General features: G+C 46.5%; 1 protein-coding gene across 3 annotated transcripts in view; it reads left to right on the top strand.

The window, feature by feature from the left end:
* The window catches only part of SIDT1 (SID1 transmembrane family member 1), a 41645-nt gene extending 20145 nt beyond the window's left edge, over positions 1–21500 (top strand). For 2 of the 3 annotated variants that reach the window (XM_090149976.1, XM_090149988.1), the window contains exons 8-26: positions 1137–1208; positions 1586–1679; positions 3326–3369; positions 6642–6713; positions 7937–8085; positions 8522–8595; positions 9693–9759; positions 10764–10837; positions 11416–11539; positions 12266–12383; positions 12994–13130; positions 14510–14618; positions 14961–14975; positions 15712–15788; positions 16909–16955; positions 18791–18896; positions 19205–19315; positions 20045–20158; positions 20262–21500. In XM_090149976.1, coding sequence (XP_090006102.1) covers positions 1137–1208; positions 1586–1679; positions 3326–3369; positions 6642–6713; positions 7937–8085; positions 8522–8595; positions 9693–9759; positions 10764–10837; positions 11416–11539; positions 12266–12383; positions 12994–13130; positions 14510–14618; positions 14961–14975; positions 15712–15788; positions 16909–16955; positions 18791–18896; positions 19205–19315; positions 20045–20158; positions 20262–20324 — 1667 coding nt within the window. In that variant the 3' untranslated portion in view covers positions 20325–21500. The remainder of the gene's footprint in view (positions 1–1136; positions 1209–1585; positions 1680–3325; positions 3370–6641; positions 6714–7936; positions 8086–8521; positions 8596–9692; positions 9760–10763; positions 10838–11415; positions 11540–12265; positions 12384–12993; positions 13131–14509; positions 14619–14960; positions 14976–15711; positions 15789–16908; positions 16956–18790; positions 18897–19204; positions 19316–20044; positions 20159–20261) is intronic. The other variant, XM_031613036.2, reaches the window with a different exon arrangement.
* Positions 21501–22994: the final 1494 nt, after the last annotated feature.

Below are 22994 nucleotides of genomic sequence, written 5' to 3'. Positions count from 1 at the left end.
GTGAGGAAGGATGAAATAAAAACATGCTGACAGGCAGGTTAACAAGTAGAGTCCTTTCTGCAAGCCTAGATCTTTGGAGACGAGTGAGCACTTTTCCTGTAAAATACCATCCTTTCTGTGCTGGTCCCCTTGCTGTCATATTCCTATTTCGCCTTTCCACTGTGTTAATCTGTCCAATTGCTGCAGTCACTAATATCTTGGAAGGTATGGAAGATACTTAGGTAGTGCTAGTCATGGCTTTTTACTTGTTCTTCTCCTTCCTTCCCCCTGCCCACCTTTTTCTGTGTTCTGCCTGCATGGAGGCACAGATAACAGTCCTACAGAAGGCGTTTACTCCCACTACTATCTTGAAATCTGTGGCAGCCGGAAATAGTAATAATTTTGTTGAAATAATTTTGAGAGATTGATTCTAGTGCTTTCTCCAGCCAGAAGATAAATGTCTCCACCTCCTAGTGACCTGTGGTCATCACTACTCTTGTGATGGCTGAAACTGGAGTGGGTCACAGCTGTCCCTTAACAAGCTGGAGGTTTTTTATTTTAGTTCAGGGACTTTCCTGTCGTCAAAGCCAGGTGGTTTCCTTCCTTCTGGAAAAGCAAGATGACAGACAACAGATATTCTGGGCATCTGCAATTCTACCACCCCACACTGTCCCCCAAACTGTCACTTTTCAGATGTGTTTTTTCTTATTCTAAGCTGTCAGCAGAACTCTACTGGTCCAGTGTGCTGAGCTCTGCTGAAGGACAGCAAGCAGCTCCCTGCACACAACTGTGTTGCCAGTAGCCTTTTGTCCAAAGGCAAAAATGGCATGTGAGCTACTTCAGTGAGAGAAACTGCACTTTGAGAACTCTTCAAAGAGCAGAAGAGAGGCGCTTTTGAATTTAGGCACCCAGACTTGAACAACTTATGGAAAGCTCAACCATGGTTTTTTAGTATGAAAAATAAGTTGTGGATGGAGGGGGGCTAAAACATGTGGAAAAAGCTGTGGACTGGCAAGTCTGGGAAAGGTGCAAAACCATGCAATGCTTTTACTGAAAAGCCAGACCCTGATGTTTTTGCAAATACAGAGAACTGAGATCAGGGCCAGAGATTTTTAAGGCTTGATTGTCTTTGTTTACTGTGCTTTTGCATCTCACAGGAAATGTCAACCGTACTTGGAACCTACAGCGGACAAAGAACCTTCAAGTGACGATTGTGCCGTCTATTAAAAGTTAGTATCTCTTTGCAGCTCTATGGTGGGGACCTGGCACTTCTGTGGAGGAGGATGTGGCTTGGCTGGCAGCCCTGTGATGGGGTGGTGCAGAGAACACGAGCAGAGGAGGTGAAACTGTTGCTGCCTTAGAGACCTCAGCTCCTGAAAGGAACTTATGTGTTAAAGACACGCTAGCTACACCAGGGGCAGAGAAGTTGGAGGCAAACCTTGCAAAAGGTTTTTGCACCTCCTCTTGAAGAAAGCAGATGGGTCGTAATTACTCTTTGGACTGCATGTTGTCACCAAGTAGTGTTGGGAAGAGTAGGGCAGGATCACAGACTCTGGGAAGGGCTGTCCCTGCTCTGTGAACTGACTGCTGCCTTCTCTTTCCTCAGAGTCTGTTTACATCCAGGCCATGTTGTTCAGCTTCCTGAGCTTCCTCTCTTTTTACATGGGCTCAGTGGTTGTTGCTTTTGTACACTATATCAGGTAAGTCAAGGCTATTAACAAGAATAGCCTTCTTGTTTCTCTTTATCCTCAGAGGTTCCTCACCCTGCAGAGTGTTTGGGTTTAGGGTGGCAGGTAGCATCTGATCAGAGCAGTAAAAAGAGCCCCAGACTATTCAGTGGGCTCCTAGAGACAACTGCGAGGGAAGGAAAACTTCAGCCAGAAAACTTTTCTTCCTCTGCTATATACAGTGGTGAAAACCTAAGGCTCTTTCCTTTGTTTTTCTTTTCTCATCCTCTGGGTTTCCATATTTGGAGACATAGGGTGACAGATGGGAACTGTGGTGGGGCCTCTCTGGGTTATGAGGTGCCAGAGCGTTGGGGAACCAAAACACTTTCTGAGATGTTGAACTAAGTACTAAAGGGCATCAGTGACCAAAATGTGGCCTTGGAGTCTCAAAGTGCCTATTTCCTTCCTGACCTGCATACCCTGTCCCAGAGCTTGATGCCTAGGCTTTTATTGTGGAATTATGTTGTGAATATCCATAACTGAACTGAACTTGGATGCAGCTGTCACGACAGGTTGCTCCTGGGAGTGGGAGAAGAGTAAAACTCTTCCTGGCTATTCTAGCCACCGTTACTTGCTTGTGGTGACCTTGAAGTTTGCTTGCGTGAAATCTAACTAGAGGAGCAGAAAGGGGACAGCAGCCCACCTGGGAAGTAAGATTTGCCCCTGCAGGTCAAGTAACCAGTAGCAGATGATAAATTTTTGTGAAACAGCAGATGCTCTTGAGGTGGTGGGTTATGGTGGAGTTTGTTGGGATCAGCCACAGTTGCTTGTGTGGACAGCAATAGCAGTTAAACAAATCCTTTGTCCAAAGTGTGGAGGCTCAAGAGGGAGGAAATCTCTTCTATGTTCTTCCCTGGCCTTCTGGGCAAAGGTTGATGTGAGAAGAGCTAAGAAAAGTCTTTGGCAAATAGCAGGTTGGTTTTGTGTGAACTGATTGTTCAGGGAGCTGTTCAGACTAAAAATGGCAGAGGTTTTCATCTGCTTCAAAGAAGGGATCTTAAAAAGTATTGTGTTCTGGAAAAAAAAAAAATTCAAGATGGGATATTTGGCTAAACTTTGCTTCGATTAACTTTTTGTTGCAACAGTTCAGTGAAATGGTGTGTATGTGCTTGTGCATGTACACATACATACTTGTTTTTTTTTTTCCTTACTGCAAGTAATTTTTTTTCTTTCTTGCCTTCTGCATCTTGGCAATCTGTGCTGAAAGAGATGGTATTGACTTCTTAAACATCAAGCAGAAGCATGGCTCTAGCTCCTACTACCCTTCACTTGAGTGGTTTCTCATGTGTTCAGTCCCCTGAGTAGGACAGCTGGGTTTAGGCAGGTGGCCTAAGAGTCTCTTCCAGTATGCTGAGCAGTGGATGAAGTGATCCTGTAACTAATTGTCCTACCTGTAGTGTATATCCAAAGAAGGAAAATTCTGATACTTTGGAATTTGGAGAGTTAGATAGTGAGCAGTCATGGCAATCATGTCTAGTCTAGTCTTTGCTTTTTCTTCTTCTTTTTTGGATTTTTGTTGTTATCCTCTGGTTTTAAAGCTTGCAACATTTTGGCTGATAATGGCTGGCTGGCAGTGGTGTTTGTTGACTGTCTTATGAGTGCTGTCTGCTTATTTTCAGGGTTCGGAGGAAGGCTTCAGCTGAGAGATTGAGTCCTGAGAATGGTAAGCTCTCTTTTCTGTGTTAGGTGAGCAAGATAGATCTTAGGCATGGCAAGAAACAGAAAGTCTGTCAAGTATTTTCTCCTTTCAACTCTTCTTCCTTCCTTGATCATGCACCACACAATCTCTGGTGCTGCTGAGATATTAGATTCCTCTCTGCCCTTACAAGGAAAGTCATTTGGAGCAGGCTGCACCAAATAATGGTCTGGACACTTGCACTTCAATTTCTGCTTTTGTGGTTTTTGTTTTTGTTTTTTTCCCCAGCTCTTATTCCTTAGGATTTCCTCTGCCTGGATTAAGTATAGAGTCTCTCTTTCTCTTCACTTTTTAATTTAAATTTGTTTTTAATTGGGATTTGCAGAGAACAGTAAATGAATGACTAATACTGTTAGTGTTGTCTGTGTTATTTACTTTGGTATTGGATTCTGTTTGCTTTATGCTGCACCGTTTCTACATCCTGTGGATTTCTGTGTTGCAAAACCATGACTGCATCTGAGAGGCTACTGGTGAAAGATGGTAACTTTTTTCACGTGGATGGGGGGCACTAGGGGCTTCTGCTTCCTGGCAAGGTGGGAGGCTGGTTGTTTCATTTTGTTTAAACATTTTGTACCTTAAAAATAGTTCAAAGCATTCAAAGTCTGGAGGTAAAGAAGTATTGATACTTGTACCTCTCTCCTGGGTAATGAGAGGACTTTATGATCTGGCAGCAAGAGCTTGAAGCTTCTTCAGTTTCCTGTATCTTCTACTTAGCATTACTTAGCATAAGTGCTTTAAAAACATTTGAATGTCATGGGGATGGATCCTGTTGTGAGACAACAGCAGGTCTTGGGGCTGTGGAACAGTGTGAAGGGCATTTGTGCTGAGGAGTTTGGGGAAGCTATTTCTTTCTCAGCTGTGTCCTTTCAGAGCATGTGTGACTGATGCATGTAAACTGATAACTCGCATTTGCCCTGTCCTTCAGGTCATCCATGACATGCTGGCTTGCTCTAAATTTTCTTCTCTTCTCAACCACTGGAATTCATTTTCCTCAAGGGCAGCCCTAGCCATCAATCCCTTTTCCTTCCTCCAGCAAGAAACTGAGAATTCTTAATCTGCCTATTGTCTTTGAATACTCTGTGACTCAGTGTGTCCCTTTTGCTCCTTTGCCCATCCTATGCCTGGCATTTGTGGTTAACTTTTTTTTTTTTTAATTTGGTGGGACACCTTCTGTTTCCTTCCACATCATCACTACCAGATGGAGACAGTAGCTGGAGGAACCACACCTAATGTGTTGCATTTACTTTGCTGACTCATTCTCCTACTGGGAAGTGGGACTGAAATTATAGAGTGAGTGGAGTCTGAAGTGACTGGTAGGGACGCAGCAAACTGCATTTTCTCCCTGGTATGCTTGCTTTATCCAGATTCAGATCTTCCCTTGGGAGATTTAGACTAGATGTCAGGGGGAAACTTTTTCCCTGAAAGAGCAGTGAGGCACTGGAATAAATTGCCCAGAGAAGTTGTGGATGCCTCCATCCTGGAGGTGGTGAGTGCCAGTTTGGGTAGGTGCTGGGCAGCCTGATTTAGTGGGTGGCAACCCTGCCAATGGGTTTAGAACTCTGATCTTTGAGGTCCCTTCCAAACCAAGCCATTCTAAGATATTCAAGAGAGAAGGTTGATGCATCTTTTAAGAGGAAAAAGCTTGCTCCAGTGTAAGAATGGAGTATCTTTGTGGGACAGGACTGATGGGAGTAGGAAGTTTTCATGTGTCTCAGTGCTGTGAATGCTGGAAAAGAGCTTTTCTTGCACTCTTCCCAGTAATCTGTATTTCCAAATGACTTTAAAGCAGCAGGGTAGCTGTGTTGCAAGAGATGGAGTGTTGCACAGCAGATGAGGAGCAGAAGGTGTATCTTCTTTGTGTCCTATGAGTATGTCCCAGCTCAGAGATGAATGGGTATGTTGTGGGGTGACTGCAGCGTATCCTATTATTCCTTTGGGTGCTTAGTCCATGCCACATTGACTACTTTAGATGATCCTCTGAGCTGTTTGTTGCATTAGTAAAGAAGTTGAAATGGCGATCAAGTGCTTGCCTTCAGCACAGTGAGCAGCAAATGTGCCAAAGGAAAGGAGTGATTTAGACTTAAAACTTTAATGTCATTGCTGTGTGGGAGCTCACCTGCTGAGGAATAAGGCTTGAGCAGCAGCAGGTTTTGGGGCTAATTTGTTATGTAGTTAATTGAAGTGTTATGAAAATCCATGTAAGATGTTACAGAGGTGCCTGGAGCTGGCATCTGGAGAGAGGAGTCTGATGTACCTGTCAGTTTGGAAGAAGTCAGATACCAGGAAGCTGGAGACATGGTTTGGGAATGGCAGACTGCAGGAAGGCTGCAGTGATTTAAAAAATGACCTGTGTCCTGTACCACTTTGCTGCTGACTGGCACAATGCTGTTGTGATGCTTTATGAGGAATGGGTCCAGTCTTGCTACTTACCACCAGAGGAAGGTGCAGTCCTGTTGTCACTGCTCTTGCTTCTTTCCTTCTGGAAAGAGAGAGGTTTGATCCCTGTGTGAAGGTGTTCAGCATGCAGTGTTTGTACTGTTTGCTGCTAATTCAGCAGCTAAGCCCCGTCACAAGGATCAACAGGCACCAGACAAAAAGGAGTGTGGAGTCAAGAGATAGAAATCCCAGTGTAACCTGTCTGGGAGGTGCAGCCCTTGCTTCAGGTGTGTGGGAGGGAGGCAGGGATTTGTCAGTCCTCAAAGACATGTCCCTCTTGTCACCAACACAAGATCACAAGCACTTTAGCATGGAACATTTTTGCTTTCTCCTTACTCAGTTAAAACAGTAGCAGCTGTCTTGCCAAAGACTGTTTTTTTTTTTTTTTTTTTTTTTTTTTGCAGGTCTAACTGGAGGTAATGTTATTTGAGTAGATCAGTACACAAGAGAAGAATAGGAAACTCATAAGGGTGCTCTGAATACCATGGTACTTGCTCTATAATCTGCCAAGTTTTGCAGCCCTGTAATGTAATCTCTGCTGTGTGCTGGACACTCATGCTTTTGTGAATCAGACTGACAGCCTCTGTGAGGAGACTAGAGGGAATGAGTTTATTTGATATTGCAAAGTAAGGGTTTCCCCTTCATGCAGTATAATCTAGGGAGAGACAGGGTGCAGTCTGCTTGGAGAAATGCTACTTTTTTCAAGCCTCTCCAACTCTTCAAATTGTTTGCATTCACCTAAGAGGTGTTTTGAAGCACTGCAGTGAAGCTAACTGGCTCCTTTGGGTCTGTTTTTGTTACAGGATCTGGGATTATGACATCTTCGCACCCCATCACAGCCAGCACCCCTGAAGGAAGCAGCTATGGTGCTATTGGTACTGTGTCTTCCAGAACTGGAGACAGAGGGAGGTCCCTGCCTGAGGCAGGGGAAGACACAGACTTGCAATTATGTGGTGCTTTAAGGCCAGAAGGGAGTAAAGTTGCAAGCTACTTCAGTAGCTGCTTGCAAGTATTTTAAAAGTGGGGGGAGAAAGGAAGGGGGAGAAGCAGTCTGGGGATGTCCTGTTTCCACTTTGAGAGTAGGGGAAAAGGCAGGGAAATGTCCACCAAAAAATGGCAGATCTCTGGAAGAGCTTTTCAGAGAGATTCCATCACTGAGACTCAGCTAGATAAAGCCACAGTCATGCATTGATGGTAGTCCTGTTTCAGGCAGGCTGACTAGGGACTTGCAAAAGGCTTCTTCCCACCAAGCTTCTCAGACCTGCTTATGTGTTTATGGAGCCTATTTTTAGACCCGAGCATGCTTCTTCACTACAAGGCTTAATGCTTGTGTGCAGATAGACAGGGCAGTGACAAGAGTTCCTTGTGGTCCATCGTTTTCATTAGCAGAGAGATAATATCATGCTGTTCAATAGGTGAACTGTGCACTGGCAGAAGAGGGGAAAAAAAATCACAGAACTGAAGCTTCATGAGGTTGGAGGAAAAATCAGGAGGAACTAAGTCATGAAAAAGAGGGTTAATTTTCTCTTCCCTCAACCCTTGAAATGCTTTAAAAGCATTTGGGAGATGAAGAAGAAGATTGTGCTCTGCTCATGCTAGTCTGGGCAGGGAGTGGTTGGGAGCTCAGCCAGTGAGTTGGAAATGTGAGCGTATCCCTCTAACCTGCAGGTGACCAGTACTGTGTGTGCAGTGGGAGTAAAGCTGCTTCCAGTGAAAATTCAACTTTCTTCCTTTTTGTCTTTGTTCTATAGTATGTTTAGAAAGGCTGAGACCTAAAGCTTATGTGAAATCTGGAGATTAACTAGGTCAGCATGTTCCTGATCTCTGAACAGCCTGCTGCTTTTTCTAGAGCTGTATGGCTGGTCTCAGACTTCTGGTTTTCAGGGCCAAGGCTAGTAAAGAGTAGAAAATGCTAGAGATGAAAAGTAGCAGAGTAAAAGTGTGTTGTTTGTGACTACGAAGAAGTTTCTTCCTTGAAATGACCTTATCAGCTTTTCCCAGTATATTGTTGCTGATATCTGGACACCTTTCTTGTTGTGTTTGGAGAGATTTAGCCTTTACCCTGTCTGTTTTTTTTTTTCTTCCTGCTTTGCTCCAGATGAGTCTAGCTCCAGTGGTGGACGGCAGTTGTCTTCCCCTGAGCACGGGCCACCAGCAGGCTCTGACACAGACAGCTCTGTGGAGGAAGAGAGTGACTTTGACACCATGCCAGAGATTGAAAGTGATAAAAATGTCATCCGCACAAAGGTACGGCTGGCACATGGCCAGGATCAGCACCAGTCACTCTCCGTGGGTTTTAACTTTCCACTTAGCTCTGCTGGATTTCATCTAATAGAGGTGAATGTGCTTCTTAGTGTTCTTTCAGAGTTTAAGAAGTTTTCCTGATGTGCTAAGCATACTTCTGAAGTGAGTGACTTAATGTGGAAAATCAGAATATGGTGGGAACAATTGAGAAAGGAGGAGGAATTCCAGTGTGTCCAAGGAAGTACAAGGAGGTGGGACAGCCTAGGGAGAAAATAATGTGCCATGATAGCTGGATATTCAGTAGGAATAGTGACTCAAAATGCATGTTCTATAAATACACTGAGATTTTTCTACTGGCTTTTTCACTAGTTCTTTTCTGGTATTTTTTGTTTGTTGTTTGTTTTCTTCCCCCTTTTTTTTTTTCCCATTAATGTTTTAGGTGTTCCTCTATCTGTCAGACTTGTCCAGGAAGGACCGAAGAATTGTCAGCAAAAAATACAAAATCTATTTTTGGTAAGAAGACAAACTGGTAAGGCCCAATCTTGGGACCTAGTCTCTAGTGTAAGCTCTCCAGCTATGTCCACTGCTCTTCTTTTGAACCACAGTTTAGTCTGAGAGATATTCTTTCAGCTATCCTGTTACACTCTGTTCTAAGCGTTCACTGCAGATCCCACGTACCTCGAATGAGGATATTTGTGGGCTGGTGCATATGTGATCCTGGCAATAGTTACTGGTTTTCGTTAGCTTTTTAAAGTGTGGTAATAAGCAATGTGCTGAAACATACTGGGGAAGGAGGAATTTAAGTGTGAACAGCAGTTTGAGGGAGTTGATTGCCCTCTTCTACTCTGCTCTTATGATACCTCACCTGGAGTACTGCAGGGAGGGCTTCCCAGCACAAGAGATGTGAATCTGAATCTGTTTGAGTTGGACCAGAAAAGGGTCATGAGGGTGATCAGAGGGCTGGAGCAAAAGAGATTGGTGTTCAGTGCAGAGAAAGAAGAGTCCACAGAGACTTCGTTGTGGCCTCCTAGTACCTAAAGGAGGACTACAGGAAAGCTGCAGAGGGACTCTATCAGGAGTGTAGTGATAGTTTAAAACAGTTACTCTTTGTACTAAGGGTAGATTTTAGTTTAGATTAGATACTGGGTAGAAGTTCTTAACTCTGAGGGTGGTGAGGCACTGGCACAGGTTGCCCAGAGAAGCTGTGGGTGCCCCATCTCTGGAGGTGTTCAAGGCCAGGATAGGGTAGGGCCTTGGGCAGCCTGTTTGTGAAGGAAATGTCCCTGCCTCTGGTGAGGGGTATGGAATGAGGTTAACTTTAAGGTCCTTCCAATGCAAATTATTTTTTATCCGCTACTCAAATATAAAAGCTTGTGGTTAGCATCCTGACTCTTCTTGTGTCCTTGCTATTTGCCTCCTCTTTGCATTAGTGCATTTTTCTTCTGCTTAAGGAGGATCATAATCTGAGCTGCTATAAAGCTGTGGCTGGGAGAGAAGAGTATATGCTCGTAGGCACCAGGATGTACAAATTTGTCCACCTGCACTGTATGGCTTCGAGATGGGTGTGTTCTAATAATGCTGTAACTGCTGCTCTTGCCTTCTCTCTGCAGGAACATCATCACCATTGCAGTGTTTTATGCCCTGCCAGTCATCCAGCTTGTCATCACCTACCAGACGGTGCGTCAACCTGTGGCTGTCACCAGCATTTGGTGTCATCTTGCCTTTGAACCTGCTATGTGGCTAACAGGGATGATAGTTGCAGTAAAATCGGGGTGGCCTGAGGATCCTGCTGTCTCTCTGAAAGGCAGATTACTTTAGCTGCTCTCTGTACCAGATTCTGGTCCCTCTGCTAGCTTGGCTCAGCTTTCTGAGCTTGTTTCTGCTACTTCTGCCTGGAAAGCACAGACTGCAGATCCCCTCTCCTCTGTTTTCCTAATCCTCATTTGGGGCCTGTTTTATTTTACAGTCAGGAGGAACCTGCTATCCTCTCAAGGGATCTGCTGAAAGCAAATGCAGTTGGCTATGATATGAGTGTTCTTTTCTATTTTGTTTTCCATAGCCTGTATTACCCTGCTGTTATTTAGAGATTTGTAAGCAGATCTACTTTTCACCCTTGTTGTTGTGTTGCCGGATGCAAACACAAAGTATATTTTCTCTAAGGACTGCTGTCAGGTCTGTGGCCTGTGGCAACATCTTGACTCTTACTCATAAAAGCTTCATTTTCAGATCTCAGTACTCCCTTATGGTAGTGCTACTGCTGGACTGCCTCCAGGTCTCTACATACATCTTTACATCCTACCAAACTGATCTCACTTCCATGTATTGACTTGCTTCCATGTATTGAGTGGCATGTGGTCCCTGCTCTGCCCTAAGCACTGAAACTAGAGCAAAAAGACCAGCTAAGTTTCAAAGCAGTCAAGGGCTCAGCCATCTGTCCTGTTTGAAGCACCGTAAGCTGTTGTCACTAGCTTTACTGCTTTTCAGGACTTTGTGGGCTCTAAGCTGCAGTGGCTTCTGAAAAGCTGTTTGCAGGGTGTAGTGACTGCAGAGTTGCAGCCCTCAGGTGCTGTATCTGCAGTATGGCACATCAAACTTGTGTAAACACAGTGCACGCTCAATGCAAAGACATCCAAACAGAAAGGATTTGCTAACATCAGCTCTCACACTTCTGCTCTGTCCAGGTAGTGAATGTGACAGGCAATCAGGACATCTGCTACTACAACTTTCTGTGTGCTCATCCACTTGGAGTTCTGAGGTGAGTCCTGCAGTCACTGCATTATTGCCTTGTGCCTTATGTTGTGCCCAGGCAGGGTTTTTTCCTTATCAGGTTCACAGCAGCCACACTGAAAAGAACACCAAGAGTTTAGGACTCTGAGCAGAGTCTCTCTGAGCTTTCTGTTGAGCTCAGCAGTGGCTTTCTGTTGCAGTAAGATGTGCATCCAGGTCTGTGTGGTACCAGGTTTGCCCCAGCAAAACTGCTTGCCACCAGGAGTGGGCTTGTGTGCTCTTTTGGATGCTTTCACATGTATTCAAAGAGAAGCAGCTCTGAAAAGCAATTCAGAACAGTCCTTTCAGTGCAGCATTTTTCTGCCGTAACATTGGAGTGCAAAGAGAACCCAGGGAATCTCACAGAGAAAGTGTTAAATCAGTTGAAGCAGATGAAGTACTCAGCCTGAAATTGTCCTCCACTGCATAAAACTGGCAGGTGTTTGGCAGCTGCTGAGGCAGAGGATGGTGATGGTGGGGAACTAAACGAATTCAGTTTATTGTGGCCTGGGGTTCACCTTTCTGCTTCTGTGATGCTTTTGTCTTAAACCCTCTTTTTCCCTGCAGTGCCTTCAACAACATCCTTAGCAATGTGGGCCACATGCTGCTGGGCTTTCTCTTTCTCCTCATTGTGTTGCGCAGAGACATTCTCCACCGTCGGGCCATGGAGATGAAAGATGTCTATACCCTAGTGGGTACATGGTTGCATGGGACTGGTGGTGGGAGGGAGGGCAGCCTGGAAACAACCAGGGTAATGCATAGTGGTTTTCAGTTTGTGTTCCTTCTAGAGGATGGAATCCTCTTTTTCTTCCCCTGACAAAAGATGGAGGTGGAATATATTCTCACCTACTACTCCACCACTTTGCTGCTTGTGGTGTGTCTGTGTTGCTGCTATTGCCCAGTCTGGACTCACAAAGACAGGGAGATGAGCTGAGAGTGACTCCTGTGGCTCTTCTTCCAGTGTTCATGTTCACTGTGGAAGAACTGGGGCAGATGAGCTGGATGGGAGCACACCTGGATCCTTGCTTTGTCCTCTGATGAAACAGGCAGTAGAGAGGAGCATCTGCTTTCTAGAGAGGAGGAGGCTCCTTTGAACTAAAAGCTAGACATGTTTCTAATGGGGCTTGTGAAAAGTGCTGCCTGGTTAGTTAACATCTTTCTAAGTGTGATGTTGCAGTGAGGTTTTTGGTCTCAAGATATCAGTACCAAGACACTGAGGTCTTCAGACCAGAAGTTTCTGTGTAATTATTTTGGATTTGCTGCTGGTGGATTCAACCAGCTCTGCAGTATGACTACAATTACATATGGGCTGAAGGATAAGTGTGGGGGCTTAGGAGGGTTGAGGTAATGAAAAGTGGTAGCTCTCTTGTGATCAGAACAGTGAGGGTGCCTTCTGTCTGCCTCTGTTCTCTTCTAGGACTATGGAATCCCAAAGCATTTTGGTCTGTTTTATGCTATGGGCATTGCTCTGATGATGGAAGGGGTGCTCAGTGCCTGCTACCATGTCTGCCCCAATTACTCTAATTTCCAGTTTGGTAAGCCAAGTTGTTTTCTTTTTGTGCTTGAAGAAGGGTTTGCCATCTCTATCTCCTGCAGAGTTACAAATACTTCTCACTTTTCTACTCTTGCAAAGCTTCCAGGTTTGGTCAGAAGACAGTGAATCTTTGGATGAAAAAAGGAAGCTCCGTTCAAAGATAGGATAATGCTTTTTTTTTTTTTTTTTTTTTTTTTAGCTGGAAGGGTAGGCAGAGATTGGAATGTATTGCTTGGAGTTTGTGGTCTCCTGTGGAGATACATTGAAAGCCTGACAGGGCATGGCCCTTGACAACCCTGTCACTGCTGACCTTGCTTGAGCAGAGGAACTGAATCAGATTATCTCAAGAGGTCCCATCCAGTCTCAACCATTCTCTAATTTCCTGCCTGTTTCTGTGCCCTGATGCCTTTTTATTTTCTTTGTTGCCTAGGAGCAGAGATGTACTGCAAGGTAGCAAAGAACAAGCTGCTGTACAATGTAGTACAGCATCAGAGATTCGTGCCAGCTGGTTTTGTTTGGCTCTGCTGCCACACTTCACTGTATGTGCTTTGAGCAGCTTTCTCAGCCTGCTGGTGCCTGTTTTCACTATTTCTGTTGTGCTCCCTCCACAGACACCTCCTTCATGTACATGATCGCAGGACTTTGCATGCTTAAGCTCTACCAGACTCGCCACCCAGACATCAATGCTAGTGCCTACTCTGCCTATGCCTCGTTTGCTGTGGTCATCTGCCTCGCTGTCCTTGGAGTGGTATGGCTCCCTCTTATCTGCCTTTTTCTCTGGGGAGGAGGTGCGTGGCTGGAAATGTGGCTTAAGTAGCCAAAGGACCAGGGAAAGCATCAAAGTTCAATTAGGCTGTTAAGCAGCTACTTGTACTTGCATTCCTAGTACTCTTTTTTTTTTTTTTTTTTTTTCTCTCCTTTCCAAGACAACTGTCCTCACAGCCTGGTTGCTTGTGCCTCTTTATCCAATTTGCTTCTCTCCAGTTGGAGGACTGTTTCATTCAGCAGTAACCAGGCAAAATCTGTTGAATTGTTGCTTTGGACTACTTGCTGGGCCTCAGCAGACTGTTAGCCCCTCTCTGTCCTACAGTAGCACTGAATAGCAATTGATCTCTTGCAGATAGGAGACTGTAGGATAAGGCATGAAGGAATAGCTGGTAAACTTGAAACTTTCCAAGAATTTCTTGTTACTCTGCTTGATGGGCACCTTCAATCCCTGAAGGTGTTCAGGGCCAGGTTGGATGGGCCTGTGGGCAGCCTGATGTAGTGGTAGCAGCTCTGCTATCAGCAGGGGATTGGAACTACGTGGGCTTTAAGGTTCCTTCCACCCCAAGTCCTTCTGTGATCCTAGATTTGCATGCCTAGGTTCAAAATGCTGGACTTCTATTATGGGATGGTAAATATTTTGTTGAGAGATGTTTTCAGGTTAGAGTGGAGATTCTAAGCTGTATGTGCCTCTTTTTCCATTCATGAAGAGGAGGCTTTTCAGCTTACTTTTTCCCCCATGCAAATTGAGAAGTTCAAGCACCTTCTGTGGCCCCAGAGGAGGGGAGTGTGTAGTTGTAGCCTGTCAGCAGACTAGAGTTTTTGAACTCTTCAATGTATAATGGAAATATTAAAGTTTTAACACAGCATTCACTTGGGTCAGTAATTTACTTCCAGTCCTCAAATAAGCAAAAAGCTTATAATAGAAACACTTTGTACTTTTGGGTTTGCCACAGTGCACTTGCTGAAGCAATAGTCAGTTCCCTGACTGCCTGTGTAAAATTTCTCTCTTACCCATGGGGGCTGCTGCCTAGTTCTGCAGGGAGAGCTTGCCTGGCTTAGGGATCCCAGTGTTTCTGCTTCCTGAGCCAGCTTCAGTCCTTCAAGGTCATCAGCCTGATCTGAAGGGGCATACAGAAGTAGTGGCCTATTCTCCAGAAGTGCTAAGCTCCTCTTGCTTTCCTGGTCTCTGTTTGGATTTATAGACTTGATTTTAACTTGAAAGATAATAGGGGTTTCTCTTCCATGTTCAGTGGGACTGTCTAATGCTCTGTGGTGATACAGGAAAGAAAAGCAGCAGCCTGCTGGTAACATGCCCAGGGTTTTTCCTTTTTTCTTTTTCCAATACATTTCTGCTTTCAGGTGTTTGGGAAGAACGATATGTGGTTTTGGGTCATTTTCTCATTGATCCATGTTTTGGCCTCGCTGGCTCTCAGCACCCAAATCTACTACATGGGCCGCTTCAAGATGGGTAAGTGTCACAACCAGACTATTTTGTGGGTGCTTCTTGCTTGAATCTTTGCAAATCACCTCTGTGGCTTTGGGTAGAACTGTAAGGCCAGTCCTGTGGCCTGCACTTGTTTGGGGTTATCCTTTCTTCTCCCTCACCTGAAGCTTTTCCTGGCCTCTGAAGTTTTCCTGCTGCTGCTTCCCAGACAATGGGAATCAGCAGGACCCATTTGCTGCCTCTTGAGCTATGCTCCAGAAGGGTGAGCTAGACTGGGAGGGAAAATAAGGTCTGGTGGGGAGCCTGGCTCATGTGCTCTGCTTACAAACATGTTTCTCCTTCCTCTTCTGCTCCTGTCTGCCTCAGATGGCCCTGACTCAGGTAACTGGCAGCAGCTCCCATTCTTTGGTATGATTGAGCAGTGGTGGAGAAGCTGGGGGTGCATGGATGCGTGTGGAAGGTGGGCTTGTGTGCCACCCTAGGGTTGGCTCTTGAGAATTGAAGTTTGTTTGCCAGCAGCTCTGTTAGGGCCTGCTCCCTCCTAGGAAGGGGATGGTATAGCACAGAAAAGCCCTGATCTCAATGCAGGAGTCTTTTTGAGCTCCACATTTGTGATTAAAGAGGGACCTTTGCATGCATGCATGTCTGTTTTCACTGCTGCTGATGGCTCTCCAGAGGAGATTTGGCAGTGACTTTTATTTATTTTCTGTACCAGGGGCATTGTGTGTTCTTCCTCTCTAGACCACTCTCAACAGAGATGAGGGTCTCCTGTGTGTCCCTCCATGTTGTTCCATGGAAAGCACTTTTCCCTTTCTTCCATGAACATCTCCCCTAAAGAGGAGTGGCTGCAAAGCCAACATATTTGCATTCAGACAGGTCCTATTTGACTTCTGAGCAGCACCAGTGTCAAGAATGTTTGGTTTTTTACCTGTTGTTCTGACCAAACGCTGTCCACCTGCTGTCCTGCTCAGCATGGACTGCTCCCAAAGGGCAAGAAATGAATCTGTGAATACTCTGTCCTTCATAGCCTGGGTCCTCAGCCAGTGTGTGCCTGCATCTTAGTAGGTGTTATGGAGCTTATTCTAGCTATACTGACTTCTATCCTCTCCTTTGGCAGACTTGGGGATATTTCGGCGGGCAGCAATGGTGCTGTACACAGACTGTATCCAGCAGTGCAGTCGACCAATGTACATGGTAGGTGATTTCTCACTTTTCTGCACCTCCTTCAGCATTTGTTTGGTTTTCAGTGTCCAGAAGAGAGGGTTGTGGCTACTTGAAAAAAGTGGTGCTGCCTGCTTTCCTTCTCTCCTCCTACCTCTCACCAGTGTGCAGTTATAGATCTCTGCTGGAACTTTGTACTTCCACCGGAACTTCCTTGATCTATGGCCTGGTGAATAGAACATCAGAGCAAACGTGACACAAGTATGATAGAATTTGCCATTGCTCTTTCTTTCTAGGGCATCAGCTCATAGGAATTGGTGTAAGGCTCAGTGCAGTGCATCCTTTCTAAGGAATGAAGTGACTATTGTGGTTTCTACAGTGTCTTGGGGCAGACAGGAGGGGAAAAAAGAAACAGTAGCTGCTACCTTGCATCCTAGTGATTGCTTTTTCTTTTCTGAGCTTAGAGCATTAATTAGTACTTGAAGCCAAATTAGATCTTTATTTATGAATTCTACTTTATTGTTTTTATTCTCCAGTCTCGCAGTAAGCATTAGACTGAATTTTGCAAGCAAAGTTAGTGCACGCAGGCATAAGTAAGCCTGACTGGCTTGAAATAACTGCTTCATGAAAGTAGCTGTGTAAGCACAAATATGTAAGAACCACAGATGTATCTATTTTGCCCTCTGTAGTTGGAATTCTTACCTTGTTAATGGTGAAACTGGTTTTAAAGAAAAAAAAAAAGGGGGGGGCTCCATGGATATGTGCAGGAGGCTGTCCAAAGCAACCTGTCTCCTCTTCCAGACATGCCATTTTTCTGTGCAGTATGTTTTTATGTGGAAGGAATTTAACTAGGAAAACAGTGGAAGCTTAGCCAAATGACCTGCAGGCAAGTGAATCTTCTGAGAATGATTCTTGAGGGGTTGACTCTTCTATTTACATGCTTAATCTCTTCTATGCAATGTTCTCTTCAAATCTGTGAGGGCCAGAGCAGCATCCATCTTACAAGTACTCTTTCACATGGAACAAACACAAGAGCCAGGTACATGTGCAGTTACAGGAACCAGATTCCAAACTCTCAGACAATGATAGCCTAAATTTCTGAGGCAAAGTCCACTTGTGTTTCCTTCTGTTTTCATTGGTTTCTTTTCTTCAGGACAGGATGGTGCTGCTCATTGTTGGAAACCTGGTCAACTGGTCCTTGTAAGTAATGGGGTGGGGTGTTTTGCCTACTTGGCTTCAGTACTGATACACATGGCCTGAAGTGGGAGGAAATGCAACAGTGTCATTGTGATTGTTTTGTGCTGGGGCTCTTCTGCAACAGTTTGGATTGCAGTGTCTCCAGAGATACCTGAGGCATCTCTGAGTGTTTTGCTGGTGCCGTCTAGTGGCTTGTTGGACCAAGCTTGCCCAGGGTTGGCCTGATAACAACAGTGCTATATTGTGCTATGCAAACACATCCTCTATAGCTGGGAGCTCCAGCCTAGCTCAGCTGCAGGAGACTTGACAGAGACATTTGACACGGTTGCAGAGCCCAGCAGTAGCTGCATGGTTGGAGTGACAAGCTCTTGGATAAGACCTAAAATAACTGCCCTTAACTCCTGCTTTTCTCAAAAGCTGCTTCTCAAGGATATGCCTTCTACTATATACAGAGATCTGGGGCCAAGCCCTACTGACTGAGATGTGTTTGGCCATAGGGTGGAAGCAGTGCAATGTTCCTGCCCATATAATAGAATCATAGAATCACCAAGGTTGGGAAAGACCTCCAAAATCATCCAGTGCAACCATCCACCTACCACCAATATTTTCTTGCTATACTGTGTCCCTTAGTACAACATATAAACATTTCTTGAACACCTCCAGGGATGTGATTCCACCAGCTCCCTGGGCAGCCTGTTCAGCACCAAACCACTTTTTAGGAAAAATTTCTTCTCCAAAAGTCCAACCTAAATCTCCCCTGACAGAACTTGAGGCTATTCCCTCTAGTCCTTTCTCTAGTTACATGGGAGAAGAGGCCAACTTCCACCTCGCCAAAACCTCTTTTCAGGGAATTGTAGAGAGTGGTAAGGTCTCCGATGAGTCTCTTCTCCAGACAGAATGATTCCAGTTCCCTCAGCTGCTCCTGATAAGATTTGTGCTCCAGACCCCTCACTGGCTTTATTGCCCTTCTCTCAGCACGCTCCAGGGCCTCGATGTCTCACTTGTAGTGAGGGGCTCAAAACTGAACACAGTACTCGAGGTGTGGCCTCACCTGGGTTGAGTATAGGGAGGTGATCACTTCCTTTGCTCCTGCTGACAACACTATTCCTGATACCAGCCAGGGTGCCATTGGCCTTCTTGGCCACCTGTGCACACTGCTGGCTCATGTTCAGCCAAGCATCAATCAATACCCCCAGGTCTGTTTCCTCTACAGAGTCTTCCAGCCACTCTGCCTGTAGTGTTGCCTGGGGTTGTTGTGGCCGAAGTACAGGACCTGACAGTTGGTCGTGTTGAACTTTCCATTGGCCTCAGCCAAGCTATCCAGCCTGTCCAGATCCCTCTGTAGAGCCTTCCTACCCCCAGGCAGGTTGACACTTCCTTCCAACTTGTACTCTCTCTCTCAAGTTGCCCATCCCTCCTTCCATAGGAAGTAGATTCTCTTTTTTTCCTGGAGCCTCAGGAAAAAGCTCCCTGTCCATCCGTGCCAGTCTTCTTCCCCATTGGCTTATCTTACAGCACAGGGAGACAGTCTGCTCCTGTGCCTTCAAGATTTCCTTCTTGAGGAGTGTCCAGCCTTCCTGAACCCTTTTACCCTTCTGGCATCTCTGGTTGCTCTCAGCGGGTGAGCAGGTCTGAGGCTGTTTTACTTTGCTTTGTTTCTTAGCAAGGAGCTGAGGTGAACACTGTTTTGTTCAGGAAACTGGGAAGCTGCAGCAGTGTTATATCCTGTGGTCTGAGTGGATTAGGGTTAGGAGCAGCAGGGGCTTGTCAGTTTTGGATTGTACCTGTCCCCAGTGAAAGAGGCTGTCTAATGTCTCTTCTTCCCTCTCTACCCTCAGTGCTATCTTTGGGCTGGTGTATCGGCCCAGAGACTTTGCCTCCTACATACTGGGCATCTTCATCTGTAACCTGTTGCTGTACCTGGCTTTCTACATCATCATGAAGGTAAAAGAGGTGGCCGTTGTAGCTGTCATGTGCGTGCCCATCTCTGAAGGGGATGGTATGAGCCTCCTTTCGGCTGCAATCTGGGTTCCTACAGAGGGGTATGGAAAGTCCTGTGTGGGACTTGGGGTGAGATGAAGAACTGGTTGTTGGGGAGGGGATGCTGTGCAGTGAGTGATCTTGCTGGCTGGACTGCATCTTCCTGGGATGGGCAACACTTTGTGAAGGTGGGCAGGCCGGGCTCATTTGCCATTGTGCATGCCTATGGCCCCTGGGAAGCACTTACTGTGAGGCTACATCCCTCCCTGCAGATCCGCAGCTCTGAGAAGCTCCTGCCTATTCCCTTGTTCTGCATTGTGGCCACAGCAGTGGTGTGGGCGGCTGCCCTCTACTTCTTTTTCCAGACCCTGAGCAGCTGGGAGGTAATGTTCCCCTTTTGCTATCCTTCTGTCCGTGTCTGTCTTCCCTTCCCATTGTTCTTTTTCTTTTGTAAGAACAATACTGTGGGGGAGAGCCTTGGTCTGCCTTCCCAGATCAGGAAGGGAGTGCAGGAAGCTGTGCTGAGGCTAAAATAACTGTGCGTGGTATCATGAATGTTGAAAAAGACCTCTAAGGTCATCAAGTCCATTGTCAACCTATCACCACCATAGCCACTGTGGAGTGATAATCTTGAGGCCCTCTTTATGGGAGATAGGGTGACCTGATGATCTGAAGACAGTGGAGCAGATCCTGACCAACAGTAGCTGGCAAAATTCTCCCTGGAGAGATGAGTAATGGGAAATAACATGGGCTGTGGGAACCCCATATGACCTGGGAGGCTCTTAAATTTGGACTGGATGCCTTTTCCATCACCGTGACAGTGAGGGGCTTGCTGCAGAAATATCCAGTGGAGGTTTTGCAGCTTGTGCTATGCTGCATGTCAGATATGGTGACCAGAGGGGTTCTCCTGAGCTGTGTGCCATGGTTTCAGACCCATCCCCAGCTGTGCAGTATTGCACTGCATACCTGCCGTGTCCTCATTTCATGTCCGCCATTTCTCTTGGCTTCTTCATAGAGGGTTAAGGCAGGAAATCCTCCAGAGGGCTTTGTGTACATGGCCAGGATCCTTTGTGTGCTGGTGTTGAGTCCTGACCACCTGCTCTCTCTTCTAGGAGACTCCGGCAGAATCCCGAGAGAAGAACCGGTCGTGCATCCTGCTGGGCTTCTTTGATGACCATGATGTCTGGCACTTCCTTTCTGCAGCTGCTTTGTTCTTTTCCTTTCTGGTGAGTCCTGCTCTGCTGTGGGGCCTCAGCCTCTCCTTCTCTTCCTTGTTTTCCTGAACTGTGAGGTGACCAGCGAGATGTGCAACCTTGAGCTTCTCCCCAGGTCCTGCTGACCCTGGATGATGATCTGGACACGGTGCGCAGGGACAAGATCCCGGTGTTCTGAGCCTCGGATGGACAGAGACATGGGGTTGTGCCAAGCCACTTGGCTGAAGGCACCAGGCTACCGGTGTCCATGGGAATGAGCCTGTTTCAGTGGCCTGCAGCCCTGTGGGAGCAGAGGAGCTGGACCCACAGTGAGCATGATTGGGTGCTGCGGTAACTGGGGCAGGACCAGGAGGGAAGATGACATTGGCTCCCCTGCCATCACACCCCATGGGGCAGGCATGACCTAGCACTTGCAGCCCTCTGGCTTGTTAGGACAGCGGGTGCTGGAGCTGGTGAAGAGGGAGAGGACAGGAAGCATATTTAAGACCTTTGGTTCCTTTCCTCTAGGCTGACACGCTCTGCTTTTTCTCTAGTGAGTGAGTGTGAGAATGCGTTGCAGCTCCTCCTGTGTCAGCAGCCAGTGACCAGACCCTGCAGACTGCTGCCCTTGGAGAGCCCTTTGGGCAGCATGGGGGGAGCATTTGGTTTCTTTCCCACCACAATCCCAGCATGCAGAGTAGCTGCTGAGTGAGCAAAAGGCTCCAGGCAGAGCTGGTAGTGGGGGCTATGTTCTTCTTTTGTTGGAGAAGCTCTTTCTGTAACCACAGGAACATATCCAAGGGGCTGCAGTGTTTCAGGGAGATAGGGACTAGAGCTGGACTGCCAGAGGCAGAGCCTCCTGCCTTGCTATTGCAGCTCCTCTCACTGGTACAAACCTAACAGCCCCCCCACTCCTCTCCAGCAGCTCCTGTACAGCTGCTTGTCAGTGCAGAGTTCTCCTCTACAGCACCAGATGCACTGAGACCATGAGAGAGATGGAGTGATGAGGCCTCAGTCTCATGGGCTGGGCACCTCACTGGCTCCTGCAGTGTGCCCCAGTCTGGGAGCCTTGTTGAAGGGTTGGAGAGCAGGGGAGCTGTGCAGCAGCCCCTGACTTTCTCCTCCTGCAAGTTTACTTTGGATGGGGGTTTGGAGGAGGTCTTGGGAGCATTGGGGTTGAGCTCTTCAGAAGTGTGGATGAAGCTTCTTCCCACACCTCTTCAAATTTTCTGCATCTGAAAGTTTTTAAATGTCTTTGCATTCTTTCTGAATTCTCAGTTATTTAAAAAACAAGAGTAAGGTATGAATTATTGCAGGTGTTGCATTTACAGTGTGACCTGCTTTGCTAATTTTGAATTAAAAAGTATTCTTTGAGGCCTCTTGTCCTTGTTTTTATTATCTGAGTGTTTTCCCCTCAGTGTACATGCATGTATACAGTGTTGTAGAGAGGCTCTGTTCCAGTTGTGTTTACCAAAGTACTACATTGATAACTTTCTACTCTGAGAAGTCTGCATTTCCCTGGAAGGTTTTGCAGTAACTAATTCTTACTTTACTTTTTTTTTTAAGATGAAGTTTTTCAAGGTGGTCAAAAAGGGAATGTTCCTGGTTCCCTGCTCTGCAGGTCAACCTCAATTCTTCCTGCTATGGGTCTGAGCAGCAGTGTGGAGAGTTCTTGGGAAAAGGGCTGCATGATGGTATTTGCCAGTCACTGCAATCCTTAAGTTTTGCTAGGAGCAACCCATCACTCTTGCAGACTGTTTCCAGAGTGCAGGTACTGGTGGTCTGTTTGTTCTGTTGGCTCCAGTCAGCCCCACGAGGGCAGTCCAGCTAGAACAGAAGCTCCTGTTTGGCAGAGGGTTGGAGGGGGAATGGCATGAGAGGCTGTTAGCCAGGCTTCTGTCCCACCTCACAGAACTACGTGAGACATGGCTGTGTTTGGGCAGGGTGTACAGAAGGCAGCAGTGGTCCTGATGTGCTGGGTTGGGTTATGCGCTTTGGGCTTGACTTGCAGGTTTGTTGTGCAGGTAGAGCTGTGAGCTGTCAGTATGCTAGGAGCAGAGCAGGTCTCTCAGACCTGTTGCTAAGCATGTGCCAGTCTTCCTTGGAGGTGCCACCATGGGCTGCAGGGAAGAAGAGGATGCTTGGTTTTATCTGAACCAGGAGAGGAGGATCAGGCTGAGGAGAGCCCATTTTCTATTCTGCTCTCCCTGCAACCCTGCCATCTGTTCTTGGTCTCTTTAAAGTGACAGGATCCAATACCAGTGACACAGACTTGCCTGCAGCTTCTTTATTCTTCCCAAAGGAAGAGACTGTGGGAAAGCCTGAGGTGCAAAACCTCCACTCCTTGCTGCTGAGTGCGATGAGGCTGAGCTGCTCTGATCAGCGCAGCTCACAGTGGGGCTGCAGAATTCTGCCTTGCCTGGCAGCTTGCTGTGCAGATGGAGCCTTGTGGGCTTTAGTACCCATGTGGTCTTCCACTACATGCATCGTGTGCTCTCCTGTCTCCTCCAACCTGCGAATGTGAGGGCTGTTGCAGGAGCTCAAGCTCTGTACTTGCAATTATGTGAACAGTGGAAACCACACACCATGGTAATGTCTGTACCATGCAGGAGTTCAAGACATGGAGCTTGCCTGTGAGGTCACGCAGGGATGCTCAGGTAGTCCTGCTGCCAGCACCATTTGCTCTCTCCCTTCTGACTGCGTTCCTCTTCCCAAAAGCAGGAGCACAAGGCTGAGACACGGCTGCATGGAGGCACCTGGGGGCTGTATGAGGAGCTGCAGCGGTGGATCTGCTGGGAGAGTGACAGTTGTGTCACTTGGTGGTGAAGTGAGGTAGAGAGCAAGTGGGACAGTCCTCTGGGGGCAGGAC

Source organism: Phasianus colchicus, chromosome 1 (genome assembly GCF_987193195.1).
Source record: "Phasianus colchicus chromosome 1, bPhaCol1.hap1.1, whole genome shotgun sequence".
In the NCBI taxonomy this organism is placed as follows: Eukaryota; Metazoa; Chordata; class Aves; order Galliformes; family Phasianidae; genus Phasianus; species Phasianus colchicus.
This window is presented reverse-complemented; position numbering and strand designations above follow the sequence as displayed.